This window comes from Canis lupus, chromosome 6 (assembly GCF_048164855.1).
Source record: "Canis lupus baileyi chromosome 6, mCanLup2.hap1, whole genome shotgun sequence".
In the NCBI taxonomy this organism is placed as follows: Eukaryota; Metazoa; Chordata; class Mammalia; order Carnivora; family Canidae; genus Canis; species Canis lupus.
The window spans coordinates 7932498-7955854 of NC_132843.1; the positions used below are offsets into that span (position 1 = coordinate 7932498).

General features: G+C 44.9%; 1 protein-coding gene across 1 annotated transcript in view; it reads left to right on the forward strand.

Annotated features, from left to right (window-relative positions):
* The first annotated feature begins 1113 nt into the window (after positions 1 to 1113).
* The window catches only part of LAMA1 (laminin subunit alpha 1), a 155101-nt gene continuing 132857 nt past the window's right edge, over positions 1114 to 23357 (forward strand). Inside the window, exon 1 of the mRNA XM_072828761.1 lies at positions 1114 to 1244. Within this exon, the coding sequence (XP_072684862.1) occupies positions 1157 to 1244 (88 nt within the window). The 5' untranslated portion in view covers positions 1114 to 1156. The remainder of the gene's footprint in view (positions 1245 to 23357) is intronic.

The window sequence follows — 23357 nt, forward strand, 5'->3', positions numbered from 1 at the left end:
ACAATTAAAAAAAAAAAAGAATTGCTCACATAATACTATTTTATTAAGTGTTTAAGGAAGTATCTTTAGAAAAACTGGAACTGCTAGAGTTGTCAAATTGATTGACACAGTGAGATAAAATTATCTCCCTATCAGGCAAAAAAAAAAAAAAAAAAAAAAAAAAAACCACAAAAAAACAAAACCAAAGCCCACGAAAACCAAAATGAGAACGTGGGAGGGTGCTAAGTCGTTTTTGGTATCTCACGTGTTTACAGTGTGAGAAAATGAGATCTGAGAAATGTTGTGAATACTTTTAATAGAAAAAAAAGTCAGAGGAAATTAAATTCTTTAAGGGGGACCCGACGTAGTTGAAAAAGAACAAAGCAGTCGAACGCTCACGTTAAGACTAACTCCCATAGCTAAGGTGAGGGCTCTTCCTCCAGCCGTAAGGGTAAGCGAATAGTGAAGTCCAAGTGACCCTTCTTGCCTTCCTCAGACAAAGTGAGAAACAAGCTGCAACTCATTTTCAGAAGCGAATCTTCACGGAATCCTCCGCTCACAGCCAAGGGGGAGGCTGGCTCAGCCCCGAGTGCGGCGCCGGGCGGGGAGGCTGGCGGCCGGGAGGAGGAGGAGCGGAGGGGCAGGGGCGCCCGGGCCGGTTCGAGGGCGCGGGGGGCGCGGGGGGCGCGGGGGGCGCGGGGCGGGTGCAGGCAGCGGGGCGTCCTCGGCCCCCCCCACCCCCAGCCCGGCCGGGGCGCGGAGCCGCGGTGGGGCCGCAGGGGTCAGCAGGACCAACGCTGCTGTCTCCGCTTTCTCGGAATCCTGGCGCCCGCGCCGCCTCCAGCGCATTTTCTTCTCCTCCCGGCCGCTCCGTCCGCCCATCCCCCTGGCCCGGCCCGGGCACCCCCCCCCCCCCCCCCAGCCAGGGCTCTCCGAGCACCGCGCGGGGCGGGCGGCCAGCTGGGGCGGCGGGTCCCCGCGGGTCGCCGGGGCCGAGCGAGGGGCCGGTGGGGGAGGGGTCGGCGGGGCGGGGCGGGGCGGGGCGGGGCGGGGCGGGGGTGTCCGAGGGGCCGGCGGGCGGGAGGCCGGGCGGGGCGCCGGGGCGGGCCGCGCTCCGCCGAGAGCCCCGCGGTGGCCGTGCGGTTCCTCCCGGAGTCCCCCGAGCGGCGGCGGCGCGATGCGCGGTGGCTGCGGCGGCGGCGGCGGCGCGGGGGTCGCGCTCCTGGCCTCGCTGCTCTGGGCCGCCGCACGGTGCCAGCAGAGAGGTGAGCCCCGTCCCCGTCCCCGTCCCCGTCCCCGGTCCCCGCGGGCGGCGGCGGCTGCGGGACAAAAGCGCGCGGCTGTGCCGCCTCTTGCGGGGGACCCGGGGTCGCGCACGTGGGGCTCCGCGGGCCTGGGGGGCGTCTCCCGGGCCGGGCCGGGCCGCAGAGGGCGGGGGCGCCCCCCGAGACGGACGCGGCCCGCTCCTCCGACCCGGGGCTCGAAACTCCTCGGGGGAGGGGCGGGGGCTTCCACTCGGTTTGGGTGTTTTGTTTGTTTATTTGGGGCTTCTGGCTTCTCGCGATCAGGAGCGCAGCTGCGGCGAGCGTGCGGGGAGGGGCGCGGGAGGGGGTTGCGACCCCGCGGGTCCCCAGCTCGCAGCCCCGGCTGCGGCGGGCGATGAATGGGAAAGGCGACCCCCGAGCCGCCCTCATTGTCCCGCGGTGGAGAGCGGCCGGTGCGCGGCGGGGAAAGGCGGCTTGGGGGGCGCCTGGCGGCCGGGGTGGGCGAGTGGGGACAGACCCCGGTGAGAAGCGCGGCCCTGGCGGCGCTGGCGGGAGCCCGGTTCTGGTCGGTCCCGGCCACCGATGCGCCTCCTTCCGAAACTGCGCTCTTTGTGCAGCCCCCGGAGCGGCCAAGCCAGGCTTAGAGCGCGGGCGCCCCGGGCCCAGGGACCCCGCGGCCGAGGGAGGACTTTGCGCGCTCCCTCGCTGCACCGGTGCAGTGGTTGCCTTGGCAAGGTGTGGGCAGAACCGAAACCCCAAGCAAACTTCCAAGGCTTCTACCAATGCCTGGGCCCCGTTCCGCGGACCTCTCCATTCCTCGCTGGACAGAGTGGAGACTCGGCGAGGTCCCGCCAGCGTCGCTCCTAGTTGGCTAGGCGGTCACACTATTTGTTGGATGCATCGTAATGTGTGTCACATATGACCACGGGCACATTCCCACAAACACACATTTCATTAAAAAAAAAAAAAAACCCACGGTGGGGGGGTGGGAAACCAGGTCAAAAGTAGGGAGGAGGAATGCGAAATACTCTCGTGGGAAAAATGTGTGCTTGGGCATTGTGCAGAGTTGTGAACTCTGCAGGGACGTGTCGCTCTCATTCATTCAGGCATCCGTGATGAGCGCACTCGAGCGGAGCTGGCCACGCAGCTTTGAACCCCGGCGCCTGCTCCGCGCGGGCTGGGCTGGGAGCGGGGCTGGGGTGCAGGGGGGTTTAGGAGCTGGGCCTTCCAGAAAGGAGCCGGAGGGAGGGAGGGAGGGAGGGAGGGGAGGCTCTGGCGCTGAGAGCACAGCTCCTTTCTCTCCGGCCGCTCGAAGTGCACGAGTCCCAGTTTCCCAAAGGGTGGGGAGAGAGCAACTTGGCCCAGACTTATTGTTCTAAGAAATTGAAAGTCCCAGATGGAGGAGATGCCCCGAATGTTTTTCTTGCCCCTAGGAGCTGAGCACTTGGCGTGGGACGTTATGAATGGTGTTTGGAGAAAGTGGGACCACATGGGGCTTTCCTGCTTAAGATGCTGTGGAAAGCCACCCACCGCGGGAGCCTTTGAGTCTTTAACACTGCCTTCCCCACCCGGTCAACCAACACCCTGCTTCCTAGCGAGCACCTTTGAGGGAGTTTTCATTTTAAAAAATAATCTGTGCTCTACATATATAGCGTAAATAATGAGTGAAATGGTATAATGTGGTCGTAATGAAAGCATCCCGACCTATAGCACTGCTGAGTTGGCTCTCTGGTGCCTGCATTTTGGAAAATGATCATTATCTAATAGCACTCAGATTATTAGCAGTTCTCGATAAGATCTGTGTCTCTCTGGATTCCCTTAGGACTCACAGTATAGGACCCAGTGGTTCACTGACCTTGAAATGTAACCTGTTTAAAATGAGTTATTCCTAGGTCTAGAATAAGAGGTGGTGTGTTTCTTAAAATAGTGTTTTAAGTCCACGACTAAGCAATTACATAGAATTATAATTGTTTCATAGGTTGGCTCATCACCTTTTCTCTTTTAAATCGTCCTTTTTTTTAAAAAAAAAGTAAATAGTTCTGAGTATAAAGAAAAAATGTATGAATAGAAGAACATTTACTTCATTTTCAAAATCGCATAGTATTCAAATTTAGGATGTATATATACTCCACAGTAAAGTATGTATGCCTCAAGGGGTTTCAAAGGCATATTTTTCTCTTCTGTAGCTGTATTGCCCAAGTAAGGGCAGAAAAAATACTGATCTTAGCAGTTAGAAACAAGAATATGTGTAATAAAAACACTGCCCACCTTCTGCATATCCTAGGCTTTGGCCCACTCCTTTCCCCTTCCTCTTTTCCAGACATTAAATACAAAGCCTACCACTGTAGTTAATATAACGTCATAAAGAATTTAAATGCCACAAAGATATGAAGTAAATGTACATATTGTTTGTAATGTCTTGTGCCACTCTTAGAATTGCACTGCTGTATAAGCAAGTATCATAAGATGTTTATATACCCACTTATTTCAAAGAAATCATCCTTGAAACCTCCTACCATTTTATAATAATTCATTCAAAAAGTCCTATGGATATTCATTATCATCTACAGTAACTTTGGGGGGGTGGTGGTGACAAGATCTTTAAGCTTTAGATGTTTTATTCTCTGGTCTTACTAGCTGGGGGAAATTGGGCAAGTTACTTAGCTTTCCTCTGCTTTGGTTTCACCATCTGCAAAATGGGAATAATAACAGGGCCTCCCTGGAGAGGCTGTTAATGATAAAATGAAACAATGCAAGAAAAGTGTTAGAACAGCGTCTAGAACAGTGTTAGCCCTCAAAATAGATCGGAGGGCATCACTGTTACTATTTTATACAGAATTATGAGGGAGGCCCTCTTCCCAGCTGTATTCTCTGGGATGCATAGTTGTTTCAAAATTTGGAGTCTGGACTTGGAATTAAATAGTCTTGGGCTTAAATACCAGACTTGTCCCTCTGATGAGCGATAACATTAGTTACCACCTTAACAGCTCTGAATGCCAGTCTTCCTGTCTATAAAACGAGTAGGATTCATGTGATTAAAAAACACATGCCAATATTTGGCATGGTGTTGGGCATGTCATAGTGTCACAGGCATAGGATCTGTGGCCATGACCGTTATGTTATGCCTGTCATGTGCGCTCACCATCCCGGGCACCCTTCCCTCTTTCATTGCCCATATTCATTTGGTCATTAAGACTTGTTGATTTTACCTCCTGCAAATCAATGCAATCTGTCTCCATTGTTTTGTCCCCACTGCTGACAGGGCTCAGGAATTGTTTGTTTTTCCCATGAAATATTGTTTTGGTTCTCTCACCAGACCCCCCTCCTCCTGCCTCTTCTCCCTTCTCAGCACTACCACCTCTGATTTTTCTAGAAACACCATCATACAAGCTCAGACTGGTGCCACTCCCATCCCTTACTTTTTCACATGTATACACAAAATAACAGCAATGTGCATCAAACTGGGGCTAAACCAAGGAGGCTGGGACTCTGGCTAGCCTGTTGTCCCAGAGCTGAGGGACATTATTTTAGGCACACTTGTATCTACTCATAGGCAACCAGTATTTCCTTGCATGCTGGCTGTGAAGTGCTTGCTGTTTAGGTTCTAATGCCCTGGAAAACCTTCCCAGTCCCCTGGATGCCAAAGTACTTATTAGGTGCTCTTCCCTAAACTCCCAGCGGGTCTCTCCACTTAATGCTGTTGTGCTTATCTCCTTATCTTGGTGGCATAAACAAATGGCTGGCCAATCTCTCTTGCTCAACTGACTTGCATGTCTTGAGAGCAGAGACTGTTTTATTCATATCTGCAGGATCATTGCTTTGCAACGTTCCCAGCAGTTAATAGCCACCCATCTTTGTTGAGCCAAATTGAAATTAATATTTTTGCTTATGAATCAAATAACTTCGAAAAACTTTTTATAGATAATCCATGCCCATGGTACAAAATTCAAATATAGGAAAAGGTTAAATCTTGACTTTTGTCACCTTCTTTTGAGGCAACCACGACTTTTGGCTTCTTGTTTATCCTCCCGTAGATGTAACTCTTAAAAGCAAGCTGCTTTATGGAACCTACTTCTTCTGTCTAAGGGAGGTCCCAGTTATTTCCTGACAAAACATCAAACAATCTTCCTCTCTCCACTGCCCCCTCCCCATTCTAATACTTCAGTGGCTCTGTTGCAGGGTATTAGTACATCATTTAATGATGGTACAGACTTGTAAACCTGTCACCTTCAACTTGTCCCTTCTAACATGGTCTTTGATACACAACAGTGTTTCCTAGATCTTATGGAATTTAAAAACTAGGCGACCGATTGATTTCATGGCACTGTTCTCATTCTGGCAGTGTTGCTTACCATGCATTAACAAGATATTCCTTATGCAGTAAATACTTTTTTGAAAATATATTTTAGGAGATTTATGATACCAAGTTGGAGTCAAGTTGGAGAATAATTCTTTTAGAAGTTTAGGATAGTGTGTTATTTATTTTACCAACTAAGTATGATTTGCTACTGGAACACCTGTGGCAGACACAGAAAAAAATTAATTAAAAAAGAAAATTCCCAGTGAATGAAGTCTGCACTTTGAATACAAAAATTAGCTGGAGACACCAGGGAGAACTCTCCGTCTTAGACCTTAGATGATGTTTTTAGTTACATTCCTCAGAAATGTTTGGACAAACAAGAGATATTATAGTCTGCTAAGAAGATGTCTATAGCTTATTTATATGCTTACAGATAATCCTTTTCTTGCTGTATTTTCTAAATACTATTATGTCTCCATGGACAAGTGAGTAAATAAATAAAAGCATTTCAAAATTAATGAGGAGAAAAAAAAATCCTTTATAAGAAGTAATTGAGTTAAGGTCATGAACTTGGGTTCTGTTGGAACAAGCCAGCCAGGGAGCTGTTTCGGCCCCAAAGCACCACGGGGACAGCTGGGTTCACTGCATTTCCGTGTCCTTGATGCTGAGGGTGACCGTCAGTGCCCAGAGTAACCATTTCACATCACAGAATCCCCCCACTTGAGGCTTTGCGATTTCAAGGCTGGATCAGGAGAGCTTTCTTTGGGTTAACTAGTTCCCAAGGATTCTGTGTCTTGCTTGGGGGCAGGAGACAGACAATGGAGGCAGTGAGAATCCAAATCAGCCTGAGGGATGGCATTCTTGCCTAGGTAAGCATTTATCTCAGAGTGTTCATCCAGAAACCGTGGTGAGTGGAAATACATAAGATCCTGGCTTCAGCTCCTGTGCATGCTTTTTTTTTTTTTTTCTTTTCTGAATTTACTATTTGAAGTTTCCATCTCTTCATTCCTGAAGTTTCTTTGAAGTCTGATCTGTTGGCCTAGCAGGCAGTGTGACTCAAATTCTTGTGCCAGAGAACCTCCTGCACTGTTGCTGGGAATGTCAAAGTCAGATCAATGAGTATGTTTAGAAAATGCCCTCGTTCCTTCCCCATTTCCTGAAGCATTTCCTCCGTTTTGTTCCCTTGCTCCTTAACTTCCCACCAGGACCTCAGGAAATTCTCTGGCCCTCTCTTGGATGGCTTGCCTAGAATTCTGTAAGGGGAGGTCAAAAAGAAGGATTATTATTTTTTTTTTTCCTGCAAAGATCAAATCCTTAGCTCCCAGCATTTCTTTCAATACACAGATAACTTGAGGCTCCAGGGTTCTTGTGCTCAGACCTGAGATGTTGGCAGAGGGAGGGTGGCACCACCCACAGATGCTCCACAGGCAGGGTAGCCTTAACAACCAGAAAACCCTTCCGCAGCCCCTGGATCACCAACCCAGCCCTGAGTCCTGACTCTCTTCTGGCCAGGAGCTCCCCTGGCTCCCTATATTTCATTTGAAAGGCACAACTTTCCAGTTGGTCTTCAAGCCGACTCTTTCGGGTTTCTAGTTTAGTTATTTCCACAACTCTCTCTGCCACTCAGCTTGCCTTCTGTTCCTATTATTGTGCCCTATGGTGCCCTATGCCAGCACTCTTTCCTCACCCTCAGAATTCCCCTGTCCAACCTTCCCGCCTCTTTATTCTAATTCTGGCTTTTTTTTTTTTTTTTTCAATGAAGGTGTAATTGACATATTACATTATATTAGTTTCAGGTGTACAACGTAATCATTCGATATTTGTATATGTTGCAAAATGATCACCATGATAAGTGAAGTTAATTAACATCCATTCCTATATGTAGTTACCAATTTTTTTCCTGTGATAAGAACTTTTAAGATTTACTCTTTTAGCAACTTTCTTTCTTTTTTAAAATTTTATTTATTTATTCGAGAGAGAGAGAGAGAGAGGCAGAGACACAGGCAGAGGAGAGGGAGAAGCAGGCTCCATGCCGGGAGCCCAACGCGGGACTCGATCCCGGACTCCAGGATCGCGCCCTGGGCCAAAGGCAGGTGCGAAACCGCTGAGCCACTCAGGGATCCCCCAGCAACTTTCAAATATGCAATACGGTATTATTAACTGTGATCACCGTGCTGCATGTTACCTCCCCAGGATTTGTTTTATTTATAGATGAAAGTTTGTACCTTTTGACCTCCTTCACCCACACACTGATTTTGTTTTTGTACAGTCTACTTTTCCCAATTCTTTATAACTGCACTCCTGGATTCAGGGAAAATTTTGTTCTAGAATTGTGGGGTGGAGGGCTTTTGAGAGATTCACTAACATGTGAAATGCCTTTGGAAGCTTATATTGCTTTTCTTAAAGGGAGTTGCCATTTTAAAATAGTATCTTCCTGGGGATCCCTGGGTGGTGCAGTGGTTTGGCGCCTGCCTTTGGCCCAGGGCGTGATCCTGGAGACCTGGGATCGAATCCCACATCGGGCTCCCGGTGCATGGAGCCTGCTTCTCCCTCTGCCTGTGTCTCTGCCTCTCTCTCCTTCTCTCTCTGTGACTATCATAAATTAAAAAAAAAAAAAAAAAGTATCTTCCTGGAGTAGAGGTCATGATCTCAGGGTCCTGGGACCAAGCCCCTCTTTGGACTCCACACTGGGCACAGAATCTGCTTGGGTTTTTCTCTCCTTCTCCCTCTGTCTTCACCCCTCTGCGTGCTTGCTCTCTCTCTCTCTCTCTCTCTCTCAAATAAATAAATAAATCTTTAAAAAAATTTTGTATAAGTACTCCCTGTGTGATTCCACTGTGCAGCCAGGGTTGGGAGCCACTAGGTTAACATTATGAACTTTGCTGTGCCAGTGAATGCGATTACACAGTAAGGCAGGCTTGGGAAAGGAAGCAGTACCTGGTAACAGCCCTTACCTGGGGGCAGATCTGGGCCACTGACCCCACCGAGCCTGCTACCTCCTGGAGGCTAATGCCCTGTGCAGATACCCAGCGCTCAGACCCAAGCACCCTCCCTGCTCCCCTCCCGTCTGTGCATGCGATTCCCACTCCTCTGGGAAGCAGGGGTGATACTAAGCACCTCAAAGTTGCCAGGGCTCCCTGCACTCAAAGCCTGTGTCACTGACATTTCTTGGACAGAGATGGTTCCTCCTGGTGTCCCAGGGGCCCCCTGGCAGGTGTTTGTCACTGGTGAGTCCTCAGCTGATATTTACTAATTGCTGTGATTCTGGTTACAGGAGCCGTTTGCTGACTTTGTCCCACATAAAGGCCCTTCTTTCGTTAAACCCCTCCTGATCAAATATGACGTTCAGAGTCCCTCCTGTCTGGGGATACGATTCGGTCCTTGCAGGTTTGAGTAGTTGATTGATAGGATTATTTTTTCATTCTTTAAATAATTCACCAAAATTTAGTAAATCCATCCCATATGTAGACATTATCTGGTGTCGCGTCCCTCCCTCCCAACCTCTTTAAATGGACAAGCCACGAGTATCTTTTTCTCTGGGTTTATCTGGACTGCCTCCTTCTCTCCGGATCCAATCTTCACCTTCTCAGGTCGAGTGACTACAAAGTCTAGCTGTCCTTACACACCTACTTCTCCTATCCTCCGATCTTGTCTTTGATTGATGATCCATTATGCCCTTGCTTTTCCTGCCTTCCTTCAGAAGTTTTTTTTTTTTTTTTTTTTTCTCCCAGTGTTTGGCTTATTGTTTCCCTTCTAGCTCCACCCCAAAAGAAAAGAACCATTCTTCCTTTTACATCCCTAGCACCTCCTACCACTACCACATACACAACACTCCCTCCACACATATACCACATATACCGTGTATCAAACACACCCCCTGTATTGACCTTGTAGACCAGCTCCCAGCACAGGTACTTGGAAAGGAATTGCCCTTGGAAAGGAATTAACCCCAGAATGCCAGAACCAGAGTCTGGACCTGGGCACATCTTTAGAGATGGGGGGTGAGGGGGGAAGGTGAGGGGAGGGCAAACTCTGCTGGAAGGGTCAGCCCAGCTGCAGGTGCTGAGTTGAAGTCTGATGTGGCAAATAAGAGCTCAGAAAGCTGTGAAGTTGACCGTATCACTCCACTCCTGTTGAATGGCTTCTCATTCTCTGGGAGCAGGACTTCCAGGGCCCTCTGTGCTCAGACCTCTCCATAGCTTCTTCTCCCACTGCCAAGCCTATTTTGGCCATTCTGAGATCTCTGGTTCCCACAGTGCGATGTGGTGGCTCGCACACTGAACACACTGTCCATGGTAAGTCATTTCTGTCGCCTGTGGCACTCTGACCTACTCTGCTCTGCCCCATAATTCAGGCTTTCCACTTGCTTTTTGCCATGGCAATTTGTTTATATACCTGCGCAGCACATCATTTTGTAACTGTTGACTCGCTGTCTCCCCTTGAGGGCAGGAGGTATTGTTCTGATTTCTAATGGCCAGCACAGTGCCTGGCATTTAGTGTCAATCCTGTAAATACTAGCTGGGTGAATGAATGGAAGTCCCAGTGCAGACAGGCAACAGGAGTAGGAAGGAGACCAGTGGGCATCATTTAGGGATCAGACAGACAAGTAGTTGGGATTAGGGAAATCGCTAAACAGAGTGCTAATGTCCTGGGGCATGGTAGCCGGGAAAGGACAGGATACCAGCTCAAGAAGGCTGGGTGACAGAAGTCAAGGAGGGGTAATGAGGAGGAATTCAGATAATTAAGCAAAGGTAGAGGGTAGACCAACATTTTGGGGACCAGGACCTTAGCTCACATTCTAAACCAGAACACATGATCAGGGATGACCTAGTGGCAGAAATGAGAAGTCCAGATGCTTTTCGTGCTCACAGTTAGCATCCAAATATGGAGAGAGAAGAGCCACAGAATCTGATAATCAGGAGCTTGCTGAATAACTTGAAGAGATTAACCGTTTTTTTTCCCCCCATCTACTCATTCAGTACAAAGAAGGACCGGATTACATTTTTATAGTTAAGATAATGGCTGATGGTGATCATTCAATACAAATTTAAAACTTGATTATATTTAACAAAATCTTGTTCCTAGATTTGGAGCCACTAACTTCCAAGTATCTCAAGGCAGCAATGAACACACACAGTCAACAGGTACTTAACTTTCTAGAATGTTCCACACACTGGTGACCAGTGGATTTTGCACCTCCAGTGCTCGTTGTCAAATGAGCATGAGGAATATCCAAAGAATCCCACTTCATGTGTTCCTCAGTTCTGATCTGGGAGAGATTCTTGTTTCCAAAGGTCTCAACACCATTATGACTCTACTTGTTACTTTAGAATAACATCACCATAAACAGAGAACTCTGATTCACCACTACATTTCTACTGCATGGGGCTTCCTTTTAAAGAATGTGACTTCAGAAGATTTGTTGGCATTAGTTAACTAGCTCTTGTAGTTATATTTTTATAATAGAGGTTGTTTTTTTGTTTTTTGTTTTTTGTTTTTTTAAAGAACCCTACCTGCCTGTGGTTGGAGGACTTTGTTTAAGTGGAAGAACAGCTGTTCTCCTCCGGGCATTCTGAGCTAAGCCATCCTCCTCTTCTCAGGAACAGAACAAAGGCATACAGAATTTATGTCACAGATGGATTTTTGTTTGATAAAAATCACTTATTACTGAATGAAAGAATGGCCTATTCTCCTTAGAAATATGAGTATAACATCTCCTGTGTCTTTAGTGGTTTCCAACTTTGTTGGTTTCTTTTTCAATATTATAATTGACTGAATTAAGATATGCCTCATTTAGGTGCTCAGACATCCCTGAAAATTTGTGCATAAGACAGTGTCTGTCAATGAAATAATTTCAAATTGTGTAGTAAAATATTTCCAAAACGATATTCAAAGGAATCAGCTAGTAAAGAAAATAAACATCACTTCAGTTTCTGTTACCAACTGGCCTAAGCCAATTTTGTCATACAAAATGCTTAGGTTCTTTTTGGGTGAATGATGGAACCCATTGAGAAGTTTGAGGTGCACAAGGATTCACTGCTCCCCTACAATCTAACCCACCAGATGATGTCAAATGCATAGCTTACACATTACAAATTTATTGACATACCTTAATTAGCAGTCAAATCTAAAACAAGTCAGAGACCACAGGCAATGAATTTGATAGAATTGCAACTTCTGGGATCCCTGGGTGGCGCAGCGGTTTGGCGCCTGCCTTTGGCCCAGGGCGCGATCCTGGAGACCTGGGATCGAATCCCACATCGGGCTCCCGATGCATGGAGCCTGCTTCTCCCTCTGCCTGTGTCTCTGCCTCTCTCTCTCTCTCTGTGACTATCATAAATAAATAAAAAAAATTAAAAAAAAAGAATTTATAAAAAAAAAGAATTGCAACTTCTTGTCCTGGATGTGCAGACTTCTCTCTTGAATCAGCATCAAGCCATATGCAACCTTCCTAAGCCACTCTCTGGATGCCAGACATTTCAGGGATCAGTCCTCAGGTGGTATCAGCATCCTTCAGAATGAAAGCTACAGGTTGTGTGATCGTACACCCGGTACGCACATGCAAGGTTGAGGAGGGACTCCTTTGTGTTTCGATAGTTTTATCAGGGTATAATTTACATACCATAAAATCCCACCAATTGGATGTGTGCTGTGCGATGGTTTTTAGTAAATTTGGAGTGTTGTACAGTCGTCCCCACAATCTGGTGTGGAATATCTCCAAGACCTTAAAAGTCTTCCTTATGCTCATTTGTACTCAGTCTCCACCTCCACCCTCACCTCAGCCCCAACCAATCATCTGCTTTCTATACTTTTAGATTTGCCCTTTCTGGAATATGTGTGGAGTCATACAATATGTGTCCTTTTGTGTCTATCTTCTTTCTTTTAACAAAATGCTTTCTAGGTTGATCCAGGTTGTGGCATATATCTGGAGGTTATAATACTTTATTGCTGAATATTGTTCCATTGTGTAGATAGCCATTTTTTAAAATCCAGTCACCAGTTGATAGACATTTTCATTGCATCCATTTTGGGACTATTAGGAGTGATGCTATAAAACAGTTGCATTCAGGTCTTCCTGTAGCTAGGTTTCATTTCTCTGGAGTGAAATTCCTAAGAGTGGAGTATAGGAAAGTTTATGTTAATTTTTTTCTTTAGGTTTTATTTATGTATTTATTGGAGAGAGAGAGAATAAGGGTGGGCAGAGGGAGAGGGAGACAGAGAGTCTGAAGCAGACTTCCCTGAGTGCAGAGCCTGACATGGGGTTCAAGCTCATGATCCTGAGATCATGACCTGAGCTGAAATCAGGAGTCAGATGCTTAACCGACTGAGCCACCCAGACAGTCCTTATGTTAATTTTTTAAAAAGACTATGAGTTTCTTTTCCAAAGTGGTTCCAGAGTGATTCCTATCAGCAGCTTATGAGCATCCAGTTACCCCACATCTTCACCAGTACTGTATTTATCTTTCTGATTGTAGATATTTTAGTGGCTATGAAGTGGCATTTTGTGTTTTAACTTACATTTCTTTTGTTAACTTAATAATGAATGGTATGGAACATATTCCATGTGCTTAGTAGCTATTTACACATCTTCTGTGGCAAAATATCAATTCCAGGGGTGCCTGGGTGGCTCAGTTGATTAAGTGTCCAGCTCTTGTTTTGGCTCAGGTCATGATCTCCGAGTCCTGGGATGTAGCCTGCATCCTGGCTCCCTGCTCAACGGAGAGTCTGCTTCTCCCTCTCCCTTTGCCTGTCTCCCCACTGCTCTAGCACACGCACATACTCTCTCTCTCAAATAAATAAATAAATCTTCAAAAATATCTATTCCAATATTTTGCCTGTTTTTTATTGGGTTTTCTGTCTTTTCAGTATTGAGTTATGAGTACTTCATATTTCCTAGGTATGAGTCTTTTATCAGAAATATGATTTGAAAGTATTTTCTCTCAGTTTATGGCTTGTCTTTAGATTTTCTTTTCCTTTTTTTTTTTTTTTTTTAATTTTAAGTAGGCTCTATACCTAATGTGGGTCTACAACCACAAGAACAAGAGTTACACACTCTACTGACTAAGTCAGCCAGGAGCACTAGATTTTCTTTACAATGTGTTTTGAAACATTAAAGTTTTTTATTTAAAATCCATTTTATGGGCAGCCCTGGTGGCACAGTGGTTTAGCGCTGCCTGCAGCCCAGGGCGTGATCCTGGAGACCTGGGACCGAGTCCCGCATTGGCCTTCCCGCGTGGAGCCTGTTTCTCCCTCTGCCTGTGTCTCTGCCTCTCTCTCGCTCTGACTGAATAAATAAATAAATCTTAAAAAATAAAAATAAAAAAAATCCATTTTACCTTTTTTTTTTCTATAGATTGTTCTTTTGGTATGACATTCAAGAATTCTTTGCCCAGTCCAAGGTCACAAAGATTTTCTCCTCTATCCTCGGTTTTCTTCTACAAGTTTTCAAGTTTAACTCTTACATTTAAGTCTGTGATCCATTTTAAGGTGACTTTTACATTTAATGAGGAGGCAGGGTCTAAATTTGCTGTTTGGTAGAGTAGTACCAAACATTTATTTGAAAGACAAAACTGCGTTGGCATTTTGCGAAAAATCAATTTGCCATAAATATAAGCATATTTCTGGATTCTAATTGTTTCATTGATTCATATGTATTTTTTAATGCAAAACACCATGCTGTCTGGATTCCTTTGGTTTTATAGTAAGTTTGAAAATTTGTAGTTTAAGACATTCAATTTTGTTTACTTTTCCTAAATTACTTTGACAGTTCCAGGTCCTTTTTATTTCCATTAGGATCAGCTTGTCAATTTCTACAAACGATGCCCACTGAGATTTTGATAGGACGGAGACTGAATCTAAAAACATTGCAGGGGAAATTGCTGTCTAATAATACTGAGTCTTTCTACCCGTGAAAAAATACATCATTCATTTAGGTCTTTAATTTCTCCTAGAAATGTTTTTGTAGTGCTACAGCCAGAAGCCTTTCTAAGATATTTTAACGTATGTCGGTCCCTTGACCACCACGAATTTCTCCAGTGAGAGTCCATTTCTATTACCTGTTATCATGCCGTGAACAATCCACTAGTTTTCCTAATAGCCCATTTCTCACACTCTCCTTGCTAATTAGCAAAATGCCAGTGTTGGTGGAGACAGATAGCAGGACACTATGGTGAGACCTCTGGAATATAAGCAATCTTCCTGATTGTAGTACCAGCTGATTACCCCCTGGGAGGTACCTTTCCAGTGTTAACACTAGCTGCATCTGGGTAGTTTAACCTGAGACACACGCACACACACACACACACACACACGCACACACGCACACACCTCTTGCATACTTTATACCAAAGTATCTTAAATTCCAGATATTCTACTAGTTACCATGTGTGCTTAAGTAGGTGTTCATCGTGAGTCAGACCTCACTTTACATCTGAGCATTGTCAGCTTAGGCAAATGAAAGAGAACTCTGTGAGAAATGCAGTCCCCGTGAGGAAAGCAGCACCACATTTACAGACGTGCTGGACTGGCAGCCCAGGAGTGTGGCCTCAGAAACAAATGAGGCCCCTGATCTTGCCAACTTCTTCGGGGTGAGAGCCAGAGGAAAGGGCGAAACACAGAGGCAGGACTGTGCTGAGGTGCAGGAAGGGAGGGCTGAGGAAGATCGGAAACTGTGTGTGTGGAACCAAAAGACTTAGAACGGGCAACCTGTGCAAACTCTGGTGGTGAGTGTGATGAAGATGGGCCTTTGGGTTTTTACTGGTTTGTTCTAAAAGAAAACGTGCTACAGAAGATGTGTGTCAGTGTGGTTTAGCCTGGGTTCTGATTTCTTCATTACTAATGTGTGCAAATAAAGTAAATTTTCCCTGCCTATATTCTCAGAGTAAAAGATATAGAGAGGGAATTTAAAAATAAAAGGATAATCATATTGAACATTTTATTTTATTAATTTTATTTACCCGTTCATGAGAGACACACACACAGAGAGGCAGAGACACAGGCAGAGGGAGAAGCAGGCTCCATGCAGGGAGCCCAACGCGAGACCTGATCCTGGGTCTCCAGGGTCACACCCTAGGCTGAAAGCGGCACTAAACTGCTGAGCCACCCAGGCTGCCCAAACATTTTATTTTAATAAGAAAAAAAGAGAGCATCTCAAGGCTACTGCTGTGGTGACGAACTGTGTCTCCTTGCCCTTCCCCACCTTTCTCCAGCTATTTTCTTTACTGGGCTGGGGAGCTGGCCCCACCTTCTGTGAGTGGCCCTGCTTTTGCCTTCAGAGGTGCTCTGAAAACTCCCTTCTCCTTCTGTCATCTAGACCTAGAACCTCTCCTGGAAGCTCAAATGCAAGGTCCCGAGACAGCTGGGGCAGAGAGGTCATGCTGTCCTCTCTAACCCACCTCTCCCCAACTTGGGGAGAGCCCTCCCCGCAGCCCCCACAGAATGCCAGCAACCTGCAGGACTCAGGTTGAAAGGGTGACTCTCCCTCAGAATTAGACTGTGCTAATAAATATCCCTCCTTTAAATTTTATCGTTATGTTGTAAACGTTCGCCATGTCTTCAACAGCATCATTTTCACTGTGAGTAAACCAGGCCAGTGGCAGCATCTTTCTGGTAGAACAGGGCCCAGGGATCAAACCACTGGTTGGCTTTAATAGATTTTCCTGGTTGAGGCTCCATTGAGCCTTGTGCATCTATTATGTCTTCAATTTTGGAACTCTCAAAGATTTCCCCCCTCTTTTCAGTAAAGCCAAAAGCCTTTGTTCAATGGAAAAGCCCCATTCCCTCTGGAAATAGTTGTGCAGAGGCTCTAAGACTTGGATGCAGGATGGGGAGTCTAGAGTTCTGGTTAAATAGTGACAGAAAAGTGCTGGGGGGAAGCGTGGTCTTACTAATTAGTCTGTTGGTCTTTGTGCCAAGGCTTGGCCGAGTAAGCCAACCCCAGAGTATTAAGAGCTAGAAGCAACCCAGGAGATCATTTAATCTTTTGAATCCAAAACAGCAGCCCCTGGGAGATGGTCTGCCATGAAGCCTCCCAGCCCTACCTCAGACTTGCAGTCAGAATCTGCATTTTTAAGGAGACCTCCAGGTGATCTGTACATGGAAAAGTCCAAGAAGTACTGTGGTAATTCTCAACAGTTGAGTGCAGAATGGCTTTTCGCAGAGTTGAGCGCAGAATGGCTTTCAAATATCTTGTACATACCTGAATTATAATGATCAGATCTGTGGATGCTAAGGATCATCTTCTGTCTTTAACAGCATGACATTATTATTATTATTTTTTAAAGATTGTATTTATTTATCCGTGAGAGAGAGGCAGAGAGAGGCAGAGACACAGGCAAAGGGAGAAGCAGGCTCCATGCAGGGAGCCTGATGCAGGACACGATCCCAGGACCTGGGATCACTCCCAGAGCCAAAGGCAGATGCTCAACCACTGAGCCATTCAGGCATCCCAAGCATGGCATTATTAATTCAACCTTAGATCACGATAGCTTTTTTCCTAATACTGTTTTCATATTGTGCATACTGGAACCATAATCACAAGGAACCATAATATCTTTTCTACCTTTGCCAAGATTATGCAGTGTTTGCAGTGGATTTGGGGGCGGGGGGAGTAAGGGTCCTGCATCTATCCCTGTTAAACTTAGCTGGTTTTATTTTGGCCACGTTGAGATTCCATTAATTTGATGACCTCATGTATTCATGTCCCATGCATGTGATGCGTTTTTATATCATATTTAAATTGAACAAGGAAGCATTGAGCACACAAGGTAGGAAACCAAAGTGTCTGCCCTCAGTTCAATATGCTGTAGGTTGCTTCTTTGTTTTTCAAGATAACTTTTGGGCAAGTACACTGCCTCCCTCTTTTCCCCCTGTGAATGCACCAGGCCATCGTAGGCCTTCTATAGGAAATTGGTTCCTGTGGGGACCTCTAGGATAAAGCAGAGAGCGACCAGAGTGCTGTGACAGAAGGGGAACAGGAGGTCTGTAGTGAGATGGAGGCAAAAAGAAGACAGAATTTAAGGAAGAGAGAAAGGTCAGTTTTGACAAGGTCAGGTAAACTGAAGGTGAATAGCAGGTTGGGTTGGGCAACATGGAAGCTGATGCCCTTGAAAAGGGCATTTTTAGTTACTTAAAGGAAGAGAATCCCAGCTGAAGTTGAGTGAGGAGCAGGTGTGAGGCGAGGAACAGGAGAGTCAGTGAGTGAAATTCTTGCACACATCCTCCACCTGGTAACAGCTTTTTGAAAAGAAATAGAGACATGATGGCATTAAATATATACATCTCTTGAAAGAGGTAGCCTGATTTCAGAAACAGACCGTGGTAGTGAAACTGAGAAGATACAGGATTATCAATCCCAGTGAGAATGCTACCGAGATAATTCAAGTCTGTGTACTTTTGATTGAAGTGTTTACTCTGGTTGTTAAATGTATTTGTCTGCGGTTGGTGTCCAAGGAAGGAGATATCTCATATGATTTCTTTGTTTGTAAGGTGTCCCTGTAGGAATGAATTGGAATCAAAGGAGCTGTAATCTGGTGGATCCAGCCACTTTGGGGTCATCGTACTGGTGTTCAGTTGCAGCTGGTAACTTGAATGCCGACTGATTTGATCAGAGGTACATGGCCACTTGGGAGGACAGTCCCAAGCTACTAGTAGGTGCATGAAGAATTAGAGCAAAATGAAAATAGGGGGCCCTTTGTTTAAATTATGAAAACTTTGAGGACAGTTTCAATGGAGCATTAAACCAAGGGTGAAGGCACTGGTCACCTTGGGCTTGAAGTGGCCTTGGGCTACATTCCTCAAAGACGATGCCAATGTTTTAAAGCAGAAGCAAGTAAAACCTATATAATAGAACACAGGCAGAAGTAAGAGAAATAATTAATTAAGACCTTGAAGGGTTAGTAGAAAAGTTGATGGTTTTTGGAAGTGTTTGGCTGGTTAAAAAATGTGGGATTAACTGATGTCTTTAGGTATTTAAACGAATGTTATAAACATTGTACATATTATACACAATATAAGCAAAATATATGATAGCATTTTAATTCAACAGGCTGTCCGTGTTCAACATAAAGGCCATCCTTGCTTTTTGACCCTTGTTTTAAGCTGGTCCACTCCTGTGAGGATCTAGAAGGAGGGAGGAGGAATGGGGCCTTCCCAGGGCAGTGGGAATGATACAGAATTGTCAAAATACATGTGTGTGCAGGAGCTTTTGTGTTTTGCCTAAATGCAATAATGTTTTCAACAGGTAGAGTATTTAAATTGCTGCCCTTGGCAGCAAAAGAGAAAAATACTTCCTGATGAATGAATAATAGTTTTTGTCTCTGCAGCTAAACTCTTATGCTGAATCAAAACCCACGAAGTCACGGGATATAAACATCAAATGAACCTTTGTGGGAGGAGTAGGCGGGTCCTGATGAGGTGCTGTCTTCTGCGGACAGTGTTTGTGGCTAGCTGGTTCATTCCGCTTATTCATCTTTCAGTGAAAACCTCTGTCTTTGTCAAGGGTACCTTGAGTCCATTGCTATGGAAATGGAACTCAGCAAAACCCTGTGAAGGTCTTTTGCTCACCACCCCCTCTGGTTTTCCCGAGATTAAACTTCTCTTCATCTTCCCACATGAAACAACAACAACAACAAAAAAGTCAACTGTGTTAAATGCCAATCTCCCCAGAGTTTGAATTTGACTTTCCCCTTACTGATTATGTAGGGTTTTTCTTTCTTTTTCCTTCTCCGCACTGTGCTGGAAAGGGCCCTGGAATCTCTAGAATATCTTAAAGCTTTTCTTTTACTAACAGCCATCAATGATTAAATTGGTTTAGTCCAAAAACCAAGTATTTGCTTTTGAGGGTGGAGGAGTGGTGGGTGGGGAGCCACTCTCCACTTGGTGCTGTGCTTCTGCCTTGAGCTGAAAGGGCTCCAAGCCTAGAGAAGACTCCAGGTCATTTTCATTTATTTAGTTTTTGTAAAGAGATTTTATTTATTTATTCATGAGAGACACAGATAGAGAGGCAGAGACATAGGCAGAGGGAGAAGCAGGCTCCATGGAGGGAGCCTGATGCAGGACTCCATCCCAGGACTCCTAGACTAAAGGGAGATGCTCCACCACTGAACCACCCAGGTGCCCCAGGTTGTCTTCATCTACAAATTCTCCCACCTGTTCAATTTTTGAGAGAGAAAATAACTCACTGGTAACTTTCAAATAATTCCTGTTGGAAACAAAAGTCCTGTTTAACACTAAGCAAGCAAACCTTTTGCATATTTCACCGTTAGCCTTGATAGTGTATTATTTAAACATTCTGAGAATTATGGTATTTGATATACAAAGCAAGCTCACTTACTAGTGATTAAAATATTTTTTTTTGTTTATGACAACCTGAAATAGAGTTCTTTAAATGGTGTGCTCCTGTTAGGATAACGTGGTTGCAGGTGTCTCACAGAAAAGAGACAGAAGAGGAAGGAACCAGTTGTTGCAAGGAGCCTCTGTCAATTGCTGATCAGTCAGAAGTAGAGGTGGGAAAACAGTTTCATTTATACTTTATTTTTCAAGTACACCTAATTCATAATATACAGGCATATTTGCATTGTTTCCTAGAAAAAATCATTTGAGGTATGATGCATTTTCCCACAACTTGTCAGTAGCCTCTTGAACATATTCTAGGAATTGGGGATGTGTAAATACCTTCAGATTAAACCCTCCTCAGGCTCCCCCACCCTTACTTGTACATAGGCCCAACTTGTCAGTAGCCTCTTGAACATATTCTAGGAATTGGGGATGTGTAAATACCTTCAGATTAAACCCTCCTCAGGCTCCCCCACCCTTCCTTGTACATAGGCCCCCAGTCCTGAGCACTTACGAATGTGTCCCTGAAGGCCAGCCCCAATGTAAGCTCTGCAGACTAGCTCCAAATGTAAGAAATCACATGATAACTCTACACGGGTGATTTTGTTCCCTTGTGGGAAGGAGATAAAGATGTCGTGGAAGTTTTCATTAGTTTCCTCGAGGCATCTCATCTTCTGGCTCAGGCAATCTGGATGACAGTAAAGGCTTGTTTTGCACTCTGTGCCCTGAGCTGGAGGCAGTGCTATACCCGCCCCCCCTGGTCAGGTCACTGGAGACTTTGCCTGAGCAGGACATTAACTCTTGGCTTGGCCAGGGCCCCTCTCACTCTCCTTCACAACCTGCCTGGATCAGAAGATCAGGGGCTCTCTGGCTGCCTTTGTCCAGGGATGAACTAGATTCCTGGAAGCAGAGGTGGGGGAAAGGAGACAGTCGATTCACAATACTGAGCACTTTCCCTTCCTGGGTTCTTGACTTTTTGGTACCAGTGGGCCCCTTTGGCAAAGCTCACAGACCTGCTCCTAGCATGTTTTTGGCGTGTAAAAAATATGTTACAAAGAAAACCAAATATATTAAAATATTGTGCTGCCCCTGCATGGCTAACTCTTCCTTTTTTGTGTGTGACTGTTCAAATATCACGTCCTCTGAGACATCTTCCCTTGTCATCTCTTAGGACAACGAGAGAAGATTGTGATTTACAAATGGGTCCCTAACTTACAGGGATTTATAACCACATAGTGTTGCAAAAGCAATGTCAGAAGGAACAATCAGAGAAGAAGAGAAGGAGGAGGCATGATGGGAGGGAACGGGGTCAGGTGTGAATAGAGTGAGCAGTCCTGCTTAGCCTTCTGTGAGGTGAGTCCCTGCCTTGGAGGGTCTAGATTTTCTCCATGCCTCCTTCCTGATGCACATCACTCTGGCCTGAATGTGTCTCTTCTATTTAAAGGTAGAGACTGTCCAGACTCAGTGGCCCTTAAATGCAAATGTGCTACTTCATCTAAAATGTAATCAGAGAAACAGTGGCTCAAATACATGAAATATTAACCATGTAAGTGTAATCATATTTGAGAAAATTTATTTATTTTGAGAGAGAGAGAGGGAGGGAGGGTGGGAGGGAGCACATAGCATGGGGAGAGGAGTACGGAGAAGAAGAGAATTAGAAGCAGATTTCCTGCTGAGTGAGGAGCCCCTACACAGGGCTCGATCCCAGTACCTTGAGATCATGACCTGAATCAAAATCAAGAGTTGAAGCCTTAACCAACTGAGCCACCTGGGTGTCCCATTCTTATTTATTTATTTATTTATTTATTTATTTATTTATTTATTTATTTATATAAAGAGAGAAGGGGGAAGGGCAGAGAAAATCTTAACCATGCCCAGCACAGAGCCTGATATGGGGCTCAATCCCATCACTCCAAGACTATGACCTGAGCCAAAATCAAGAGTGTGGATGTTTAACTGGCCCATTAAATATGCCATATTAAATAGAACTTATTGTTTTGGAAGAATTGCTTGTGATGTAAATTTGTACACTGGGAGGTAGGCAAGAGTCAGGGAAGCGCTATTGCCATAAGCATAGATCAGAAGCAAAGCCAACCTCTGAGGGTTCTCTGGCTTATGATGAAGGTTGTATGAAACATCATTTGTTTCTCTCCTACTCTTGAGAGCCATAAGCTCTGGGGATTGACTCCTGAAGAAGCAGAGAAAGAAGGAAGGAAGAAAGGAAGTCAGTCATTTTATATTTCTATTTGGTTCTTTTATCCAAAAAGATAAAAGAATGACCAAATAACTTCTCTTTGCCTTTCTTGTACATTGAATGGAGAAAAGTTTTTCTCACTTCATTTTCCAAATGGTGGACCTGTTTACCTGATAGTCTATCAAGGTAAAATTCCAGAATCACAATAATTTAGAAGAAAAAGGGCTCATAATAATATTAATTTAATAGTTGAATAAATAGAGGCTCTGAGAGGTTAATTTGCCTGAAGACATATAGGAGAAGTGTCTAGATTTAGGCTTCTGGTCCTGAGCATTTGGTAGTGATCCAGGCACAAGAGAACATTCTTTCATTTATGTTTCATTCATTTATTTATTCTTCATTCAGGCTTTATTGGGCATTCACATGAGCCAGAGGCTAACTTAGGATAACTTCTGCCCCAAAGTAACTCATAGACTCAGACTTGTTTTTATTTTTCGGAGCAGGATAGTGAGGGAGAAAACTGGGAGGGGGCAGGGAGTTGGCCTACATGCTAAGTGCAAATGGGGCGCGCTGATGAAGGAAGGACAAAATAGGAACATTTACATTAGCCCAGAATTCAGGAAAGATCAGGGCTTAGCTTCAAGGCTGAGTAGGGGTGAAAGGTTATATGAAATGTGCAAAGGAAAGGAAATTGAAACTGATTTGAAGACCAACAAGAAGAGCCATGAAAGGATTTTAGACCTGCCTTTGCCTCATCTGTCTGCCTGGGTTATCCCTAACTGCATTTCTTCTTCTAGATCCTCTCCTCCAATATGTTTTCAAACATTGCGGCATTTTCAATATTATTCTCACTAGAATCTGTGAGTAGATACCTCTCGTTCCCTTCTGATTGGGAGAGCCCCGGGGTTAGGAATGGCCCAGTTCATTCAACCTGTTGTCTCAAGGGAGATGCTCCTGGCATAGTGCTTTGCACATAAGAGATTCTCGCTGAAAGTTTATTAAACTCGATCAAACATTCTCATCTGCTTTTTTGGACTCATGTGGGTACATTACTGAATGTGACTTCATGTATCTTCCTAAAATGTAAGTCATTAGAATACGTTCATACTATTAACTTTGAATATTAATTTATTAGAATACCTTGATGTTATAATCCTGGAATAGTGTTAAGTGCTTCCAGGGTTTTTCTTTGAGTAATGCCATTTGTAGCTGTAAAGAAGTGCTGTCTTTATCGTTCAACCAGGCAACTACTATCCTTCAACAGAAAGTGCTAGCAAACAGGGTA